Source organism: Nanorana parkeri, unplaced genomic scaffold (assembly GCF_000935625.1).
Source record: "Nanorana parkeri isolate BGI_ZX_2015 unplaced genomic scaffold, ASM93562v1 scaffold801, whole genome shotgun sequence".
Classification (NCBI taxonomy): Eukaryota; Metazoa; Chordata; class Amphibia; order Anura; family Dicroglossidae; genus Nanorana; species Nanorana parkeri.
In genome coordinates, this window is record NW_017307069.1 from 754,094 (window position 1) to 764,525 (window position 10,432).

Below are 10,432 nucleotides of genomic sequence, written 5' to 3' on the forward strand. Positions count from 1 at the left end.
ATATATATATATATATATATATACAAGCGTTTTTGTGTATAATTCAGGCTTAAGGTATTTTTTCTAGTTACTAGGCATGAAAACGTGCAAAAAGCATGCGTTATGCACATGTTTTTCAAGTGCTCCCTCTGAAGACTATTGGAGCCAGAACTCTGTCCTAAGGCCCCATTCACACCCAATCTGTTAGCATCCGTTTTTGAATGGATGTCAATGGATACCAAAGGAAAGGTAACCCAAAAATGTATGGGTGTGAATGAGACCAGTTCACACCGCTGTGATCTGTTACATTCAGGTGCAGTGAGATGAAAAAAAGTACAGTAGAGTATGCTCTACTTTTTTCAGCGCAATGTATCAAAAACAGATGTCAACGCAACACAACGGAAATAAAATTACATAGAAATTTGTCCACTCGGGACAAGTAATTAAAAATTGGCAAACAATTTTTAAACTTTAAAAAAAAAAAGCAATGGAACAGAGTGCAACAGAAGTCGACAGAAGTTTAAAGTGCAAGTCAACGGGCCCCGGTTAACATATTTTTTCAGTACGATGGTGTGAAAAGTCCCGTCGCCAAGCTAGTAGATGGACAGGAAGTTCAGGGAAGCTGAGCTGAGAGAGTTTGAGCCATCTGTTTTGAAAAATGATGACTGTTTGGTCAAAACTATACAGAAATACTTTGCTGGGCAATGTATTTTTGTTTGATCAGTTTTCATTATTAAAAAAAGTTTGAGAGTTTAATACTACTATAAGGAGCTTTGTGAGGGGGAAAAGATGAAGGCTCCCATGGCTTACCTCTCTCTCTGACCTAGAGCAAGCATTCAGATCACAATGTTCAGAAGTAAGTCAACACTCCCAATCTACATACCTGTAGACCCAATTTACATATACATTTAACCTACAACCTAGAGTCTGTACTAAATGTAAGCCTTCTTCAGGGTTTTTCTGCACTTATTCAACGCCAGTCATTGCAAGGGCACATAAAAGTTAAATGTTTTCTATGTGCCCTGTTCACACGACAATGCTGCCCTCAGGTGGGTTGCAGTAGCATGTCTGCAGACATGCTTCATTTTCCTCCATCGCACTGGAGCTCACCTGAAATTACCATCCATTTCCATTGGAATGCATAAGAATAAAAGAAATTTCACTTTGACAATGTGACATTTAAATAGGGCTGCAGCTAACGATTATTTTCATAATCGATTAGTTAGCCGATTATATAAATAGAATTAAAAAAAGAAAAAAAGGCCAACAGTGCCTTGGTTAACAAAGATACCGCTGGCTCACAACAGACATGAGTCTGCACCCTAAGGGCCTGTTCACACGACGTCCGTTTTCTGTGCTGACCTGATCCGTACGCTCCTGCACTAAAAATGCATCCCAATGTATCCCTATGTGTTTTATGGGCTACAGTTCTCACGTGCGCAGTCCGTTCAGGTTACGACAGAAAAAATACTGCATGTCACATTTTGTCCGGTCAGGAAACGGACCGGAAACGCAAAACGCGTCAAAAACGCACTGCACTGCAGCTAACATACTGACAGCCCCACTCCAGCAAACGCATCAAAAACGCTGCAAAAACGCACTGCATCAGTAGCACCGCGTCTGCAGATCAGCACCTGATCAGGACCTGATATCATGTGAACAGGCCCTTAGGCGTCCACACCTAGGCGTATCGAATATGCGCGTTGGTCGGGCGTTTCGTGTGCCGCGATTCGCGGTAAAAAACGCGCGACAAACGCGCGTTTCCGAGGGCTACTTGGCTGTATCCTAATGGAAACGGGCAACAAAAACGCCCCAAAGAAGCTCCTGTACTTCTTTGGGCGTAGGACGTTTTGTAGCGCGTTCTTGCGGCCTGTAATACACCCAGGTGTGAACCATATCCATAGGAAATAATGGGATTTCTGTGTTTGAGCGTTTTGCAGAGCGTAGGAACGCGCTACAAAACGCTCAGGTGTGACACGGGCCTCAAACTGTTGTTTTAGCATTCAGATGAGACGATGCATGGAGTACAATGAAGTGGGATGAAGAGCACCTGTGTTCGCTTCAATAATCCAATTAAAGGTGCTAATTTTTTTTAAATTCCCCTGACTAGGTGTTTGAAGGGCACACAGGTGCGCCTAGGTTCACATCCTGATTATGTACACCAGGCCCAGTATATTAGGTTAACATTTCCAACAGAATGCTTCAGATGATTATTTAAATTCATAGAAATGAACTGTTTTTTATTCTGCTGTAACATTAACCTGTACACCATAGGCTTGGAAAAAATTGATTATTATTCTTAAAGTAAAGCTGTCGCAAACATAGTCAAAGGAAAATGACAAAAGAGATCACTTTCATTGAAAACCTCAAAAAACTGTAAAACATCTTTTCAGGTAAAGTCTAGTTTAGACCCTCCCCCTTCCATCCCCTGAGGATTCCTATTGGTCCCTTAATGTTACGGCTTGCTTCACTAACTGATAAGGAAAAGGGGAGGGCTGAGCCAAGCTTCATTTTTCCATGAGAATTTAAGATCTGCAAATACATTTTGCTACCTCTGGATCCAATGGTCATTTTAAAGTGTGGCTTTTACTAAAGGCAAGCAAAACAAGTTGTTTTACATGCTGGTTTGTTAGTGTGCCATGCTGCCTTTCTACTGTTTTACTAAAGGCAAACTAGCGTCCTCCCGTTACCCTAAGCTCAGTATACCGTGAGCTACAGCTCGCGGTATACTGAGACGCCGCAGCCGGAGCGGATCCCGACGTAGATGACGGGATCCGCCCAGCTGCGTGAGTGACAGCTGGATGAGTGGAAATCACTCATCTCATAGTTCTCCTTTAATTTCTCCACCACATGCTCAGCAGATATCGTCAGGTGTACTTGCATTGCTGCATCTGCAAATGTTCTTTTGCAGGTAGAAATGTTTGTTTTGATGGTTAAAATTATTGGTTTTAACCACACAAAAAAATGGTTAAAAAAGACAAAATTATGGAAGTTGCAACTGCTGTCTTGGTTTTAAAAGATCAAGATGCAGTGTTGTCATCCTGATTCTGGCTGTATTACCTAATGAGTTACTGACCTAGAAGAAGTCTACAGGATGGGAGTTCAGATTTCACTTGCTGCATGTTTGCTCCAGATCACAAGGTAGTGAACAGCAATCAGGAGGACGGCACCCTAGCCAGTTCATGAATTACATTTTCTATACGCCTGCCCTAACAGGTCCTCTTTAAAGCGTATCAGCCTGATATGAAAGATAATCACAGTGTCACAGGGCAGATTGAATAAATGTAGAAATCATTTTTTTATTCATGCTAACATTGCAGAAAACTTCATAGTGGAAAATAAGCAGTTTTGCAGCATACTTTGTTCGGTTCCTAGACACTGCAGATAATGATTCAATATGGGAACACTCAGATATTTTCGCATTACAATGTAACATTAATCTGGGCATTGCCAGGCATGTTACCGTATATACTCGAGTATAAGCCGAGATTTTCAGCCCATTTTTTTGGGTGAAAAGTGCCCCCCTCGGCTTATACTCGAGTCAGCGCCATGTGTCATCTTACTTACCTCGCCGAGCGTCACGTCACTGCTGCTCCGGTGGGCGGCGCTCCGAGCGGGGTCATCTGGCAGTCTCCGGGTCCTAATTTAGGTGGCCGGAGACATATTAAGTCACGCATGTCATGTATTATTAATCATGGATTCCCTTCAAACTACACAAAGCAATCATATTGCCTTTACTTACAGTATATAGGCATAGATCAGAGGTGGACAAATGAACATGCAGGAGTTGGACTGTCCAATCCAGGAGCCAGCAGCATTTATTTTAGGATTCGATTGACAACAACTAGAGAAAACCTCAAATTTAGGCGCTGGCTGTCATTTTCAAGGAGCATTGGCTACCTGGCTCCAGGGATTTGTCCAGCCCTGATATATATTATATATTACAAATGCAAGAAAAAAAAGGCCAGACAGTTTCTGGTACAATAGAATCATCCGATCACTGATTTGTTTCCAAATGCAAAACTTGACTTTGCGTGCTTACTGACATTACCCATGCTTATATAACGCATACATCCAATGTACGTCTAATGTATATTAATAGACGGCAAAGATGTGCATCCAATGTGAGCAGTTAACTGAAGCAAATACAACTGGATTGATGTTTGATAGCACACTCAATCCTATTGTATGTGCTTCATTACATTCTTGATTTGCACACAGAATGCAGAATAGAGAACACATTCATACAGCAAACACGTATATATGTGAATATAGATGCATATAACCAGATAGATTGATCGTCGATGAATCTAGAGATAAACGATTATAATAAGTAAATGCAAGTCATCTAATAGCAGGATCCTAGCAGTAAACAGCTGAAGGAATGTAACAGCAGTTCCCATTGTATCCATGTTCCATAGTTGCTTATGTATACATTTTCCCCAAGACTGTGTCCATTACCATTGTTACCTACGCGTCCAGTGAAATCCTTTCCGCTGACACTACACATTATAAGGTAATACCTTTCATTACATTTTCATCAATAACACAAGCACAATTAGTTCTTAAACAGACAAATGCCCTGCTAATTTTTCCAATGCATCGCTAAGTACATGAGTAATGTAATAATGTGCTTATATGTATTATATACCATTATGGGAACCTTAATAAAAGCCGGACGGGCCGATGTGCACAAGCACACACTGCCCGTTCGGCATTGCGGTCATCGGAAGCCCCCGATAATCGCAAGTACGATCTGCCTGTCCAAGATAGGTAGATCGTACGTTTTTTTAATTACCTTGCAACCATCTCAAGACAAAAATCTTGCGATGGTTGTAAGGTGTGTGCCCCGCATTACATTGTATTGACACACTTAGCAGCTCTTGAGCTGCCCATGGACGTTAGTGGGCGATCAGAGTTGGAGGTACAATTCAAACAGATTGTCACATAAACAGGCAGACATGGAACCTTAAAAAGGAGTGCATTACCAAAAATCCCTGCAAGTTGTATGTGCGTCATTTTCTTTATTGTTGGTAATTCAGCAGCAGCAGTAAACCCCCCTTACATTGTATTAGCAAACATTGCTCTTGAGTTGGCCAGGGACTTTACAGGGCGTTCACAGATGGTGGCACGCTCCAACCAGAATGTCATATAAACAGGCACACACGGGAACCTTAATAAAGAGTACAATAACAAAAATCCCTACAAGTTTAATGCGCACCATCTTCTATACTGTTGGTAAACCCCTTACATTGTATTAACATACATAGCTCTTGAGCTGGCCATGGATGTTAGTCTTTGGCCATTATTGTTCCAAAAGACAGCCCAAGCGGCAAAAAAGATGTGCAACTTAGAACAGCTATTCATATTATAGTGTACGGTGTTCACAGCTGTGAAATATGATGATGGATTAGTTGAGGTACTATGAGGTACTGCACTCTGCACCTTTCTCTATTGGGTTTGAATGCCTGTACACATGCACATGTTAATACAAGTCTGGTGTATATTCATGTGCAGCCATTGACTTCTATGGGAGTCTGTACGCAGCACCTGAGTCTCCGAGGCAGTGGAAATATGCCCAAATTTACATTGTGCAGCCACAGATGGCCGTGTACAACAGCCCTTAGGCTGATAGGCCTTTTTTGAGTCATCGTTATCTGTTAACACAGTGCAAAACTAATGACTATGTGCAGTGTGATAACTCATACCTTCCAATCAAAATGTGTCTTTTCCTAATCTAAATCTCATAATGTTAGATCTGGTTGTTTTTGCTAGAAGTTATTGACCTCTGCACATCATTAGTCCTGTCTGTGTTGCCGTACTGAATAAAGTCTAAAATAAGATGTAATCTGTATGATGCATTAAGCCAAAAGCAAACAAACATTTTTCATTGTTCCTGACTACTCTGAATAGATGATAGTCATGTTTTCACTGGCTGCAAAGGGTTAACGCACATCACTACTCTTTGCATGGTCTAAACACATAAGCTCCATTGTGGCTTTTGAATAGTCAACCATGTTCTGTTAAATCGCCTGTTATAGCAGAGGTCCAAATAAACAGGTAAATGCACAGCCAAAACTCATATACTGTATACATGAACTGCAGTACCTGCCAGTAGATGAATGATTCTCTTCAACTTTGTGATTTACATACTCCTGCCACAATATGGCTGGAGGCTGACATACCTATTTGGGCCTTCAGCTCTGTATCTTTGTGTGTCACCTTGCCAAATGCAGCTACCTACTGGACTATGAATGATCATCAGCCCACCAGTGAGGTCCACTCTGTAACTTGCCTGCACGTCTTTCCCTCCAGCCCTGAAATATGTTAGCTCAAAAGCACTGTGCAACGCTAATTGTAAATTGATACCATTCCAGTGTGCAGCCTGATTTCCAACTTGCAGACAATTTTTTATTGTAAAGATTCATTGTATGCAATTATACTAGCAGTAGAATGATTTTGTAAATGTGTTTAGAGTTCTGCTTTAGTATGTTCACACTATGTGCACACTAGTGTAATGTGCCGGGCATCTGTCATCCCACTACAATGCACAGTAATAGAAATCAAATGATTCTCTATGGGGCCCGTTCCCGTCTATATAACATGAAGCAGTGTTTTTTTTTTTTAGAAAGGTACAAGTGCTTCTTTTAGTGCATTTTAGCCCCATAGACTTAAATGGGAGCACATGAAAATGCATGTAATATGCATTTCTGTGCATTTTAGCGCATGACAATAAGCCCTCCCCCTTACAAGCAACCTATACTTTATTTCACCTTCATTGGCCAAGACAAAAATGCATAACGCATGAAAACGCACTCAAAACGCACTAAAACACTTAACAATCTGCAACAAAAACATTCTCAAAACACACGAAAATGCAGACGCAAAAGTGCGAATGGAGACTTAGAAATGATGATCAAGTAAATAAAAATTAATATATTATACAGCAGTATAAGGACCTACAGCTTAACTACAGTGGGCAATGGCTCCAGAGCCCATACGGGGGCCCAATCATTATGGCTGTTTCCCTTTATTTACTAGCTATGTACCTATATACACCAATCTGTACAGGAAAACACTGAAATTCCAGTTCCCTTCAAATTTCTTCCCTCCTCAGTAGTCTATTGTTTGAGAGTCTAGCCGGCTTACAGTGGTAGAAATAAGAAATATTTGATGCATTTTTTGTAAAATAAAAATGAGCACCTTGTAGACCAAACAGAGCAGCCAAAGGTTTGATCATGCAATATGAGAAGGGGCCCCCTTTGCCTTAAGGCCTTGTAGTTTTTGGTTATGCATCTGAGCAGGTTAACTTGTATAAATAAAAGATCCTGGCATTGGGTGTTTTCTGTGCATACAGTGAATATCTACGTATCCTCCAGATGTTATACTATGCAGAGTATGCAGAAATTATACTTTAGTCAATGGATGTTAAACCAGCTTGATGCCCCTTTAAACAGTATTTTATTGGCCAGTCAACATTGCCATAGACAGTAAAAGGGTAGAGAGTCGTAGCAAAGACAGTAAGTATTCATACAGGACTGCGTTACACTTGTACCTCTTCACAGACTCCTAACATATAACTCGGCTTAGTCTGCAAAGCACGTTCCAGCCCAATTTAATATTCAGTGCACAGACCAATACATTTATGGCGGGAGATGAAATGTTTATTACCACCAGTGTTAATTAGCTCACCCCCAGATCATATAGGAAACCACAAATTACTGGAGGGGTTAGTTCATTATTTTGTAAGAAAAACAAGTACATTATGAGGTTTTTTTTTTCTTTCTCTCATTCATTATACATAGAGGCACCTGGATTTTACTCAGTTTGGTACACAGTGGAAGTCTGGAATGTCAATATTCAAACAAAGAAACAAAAACACATAAATTGCTTGACAAATAAGGTTGCCTTCAAACGTTAACCCCTTAAGGCTCTTCCTGCAGCACAAAACTGATGTATACAACATAAAAATAAACAAGCAATTCATTAACATGTAGTAAAGTTAAAAAAAAAAAAAAAAAGCTTAATACATAATATTTAGAGTTCAGAGCAGTCAGATTTTGTGCCAAATGTAAACAATGTAATAGTAGGAAAATATTTTGGAAGGGAGGACAGATTTGGGTGTACTAGAATGATGGTGCAAAGATGTGTGTTAGCTAGAAAGAGATTAGATAGATAGATAGATAGATAGATAGATAGATAGATAGATAGATAGATAGATATTTTGAAGATTAGAGTGCATGATCAAGAGTGAATGCCATTACAACCAAATTCTTGTGTCACCCTGCAGGGAAGGTGCGGAAAAGACACTTCGGGGATAGTCACAATGGGGCTCATAGTCTACACAGGCAGAAATATAAAACAATGGTTATGAAAACTAGAAAAAAACAATGGAGAGTAAAAGCGGCTTCCCACTTCAACCGCACGCAAGATTTGAGTCATTTTGACAGTTTCACACCCACTAGACTGTAAGCTCTTCTAGTCGCCCATGTAGACAACCTGTCAAATGCCATCTTTGCCATTTGTAGCCTGCCATGTGATCTCTTCCACTTCTGCCTATGAGCCATTATCTACAGAAAGGCTTTACAGACTTATCCCCCCCAAAATACCAATCCCCCCCTAAAATAAATTCTGCAGAGATATGCAAGTTCACTTATAAGCTGATCCGGTGGTAGAGGGGAGCTGAAAGGGTTAACATCCCTCTTGCAGTACCATTCAGCAGTTTAATGTCTGGAACTTGAACATCCTCAAGGAGCACACATGTCAGGGCTGTGGGTTGAACTGCTTACACTGAGAGTTTGTGATTTTTATTAGGTATTTTGTCTAGCAGTGACATCTAAGGCTATAAAAGTTTCCTAATACAATTCACTGGATGCTTGCTCCAAAATGGCTTATATTTCTAACACAAAGAGCACCAGATCTCCTTTGTGCTCTCCCAGCAGAGGAGCAGGCTGAAGATCTCTTGGTTGTGACAATGCCATCCCTGGGATGGAGGGCTTACAAGAGCAGGGTGGTCACTCACCTTAGGGGTCTGAGCTTGATCTCCTTCTTATTGTCCACCACCGCAGGGACACAGTTGGTCAGCTCCGTCCAGTCTGCGTGCAGACCACAGCTCCAGCCTGTAGAGAACCTGGAGAACAACCAGGTCTCCTTCTTGCCCGGTCTGTGGCAGGTGCACTTCTTCTGGCCAGCTTTGCACTCGCAAGGTTGCTCCAGGCGGATGTTCCTGACCAGGTGGCGACCGAACGTGGTCCCCCCTGTCTTCTGGATGTGCAGGAAGACGATCAGATCGTCCCCGTTGATGTTGAAGTCCACCTTCCTCAGCAGGTCGTCCACGCTGAAATTGAATTTGGGGATGAATTTGGCCGGGGTCTCGTCTTCAGCCCAGTAGGGGTCCACCAGAGAGGAGCTGAAAGCTTGCAGACGGAGCTGCTGGCATTCCGTGCCCGGGCACACATACTGCAAAACGATGACAGCGAACAGAAAGACTATGACCAGGGCCAGGAGCAGCTTGTTGGACTTGTCATCCATGTTCGTGGTGCCAGCGGAGATCCAAGATCATTACGACCGAAGCCTGGTCACACTGAAGTCTGTGAAGATGGGAGAGCAGTCTGATTCATTGCTACATTAGTATCCAAGCCTTTCCTTTCTTCCCAGCAGTCCAAGCGATCAGTGCTCTCCACAATAATACACACACACGACTGGAGAGAGAGGCAGCGATGTGCACACCCCTATGGCTCACACCTCCCTCCATACACATCCCATTCCTCCCAGCCCCGGCCCCCGTCTTCTATCCCCAGCCCACTGTCTGCACAGCTTGTGTGCTGCCACAGTCTGGAGTGCCTGCCTCAGATCAGCTCTATAGGGGTTCTCTCTACAGCTTCCCCTTGAGCAAGTCTTACAGCAAAAGTGGCAAATAAACTGCATCACTTCTGTCAAAGAAACAAAAGAGGAAACACATAAATCTTTTCCTTAATATACACTGCCCAGCAAAAAAAAGGCACCACTTGTATTTAGATAAGTGAATAGGTAAGAGCCTTCTATCCATGGCTGTAACTACAAACCACAGGGCCCCATAGCAAAAATGTGATGGGGGGCCACCCTGATGGCCTCTCTCTGAGCTGTTAGTAATGATGCCAAGATCCTAAAAGGTCCCTCTTGTGCACCTGAAGTCGTCTTTAAACGGTAGACTTTACATGGGATTAGAGTTCTCATCAGCTGCAACCATTCAATGATACCGTACTGCAGGGGCGTCCCGAGGCTGGGTGACACAAGCAGCGGAGACTGGGTGACACCCCGCCATGACGTCATTGTGCATGCGTGTGACGTTGCCGCATGCGTGATTACGTCATCGTGGATGCGCGGTCGTCTTATTAAAGCCTGCCGACGGCCATCTTAGTGATGGATGCTGGCAGAGAGAGGAGGGGACATTCACCTGGCAGGATGAGGTATG

At 42.4% G+C, this 10,432-nt stretch overlaps 1 protein-coding gene across 1 annotated transcript in view; it reads right to left on the bottom strand.

Moving 5' to 3' along the window:
* The window catches only part of HS6ST2 (heparan sulfate 6-O-sulfotransferase 2), a 294,371-nt gene extending 284,810 nt beyond the window's left edge, over window positions 1–9,561 (bottom strand). The window contains exon 1 of the mRNA XM_018564961.1: window positions 9,002–9,561. Within this exon, the coding sequence (XP_018420463.1) occupies window positions 9,002–9,510 (509 nt within the window). The 5' untranslated portion in view covers window positions 9,511–9,561. The remainder of the gene's footprint in view (window positions 1–9,001) is intronic.
* Window positions 9,562–10,432: the final 871 nt, after the last annotated feature.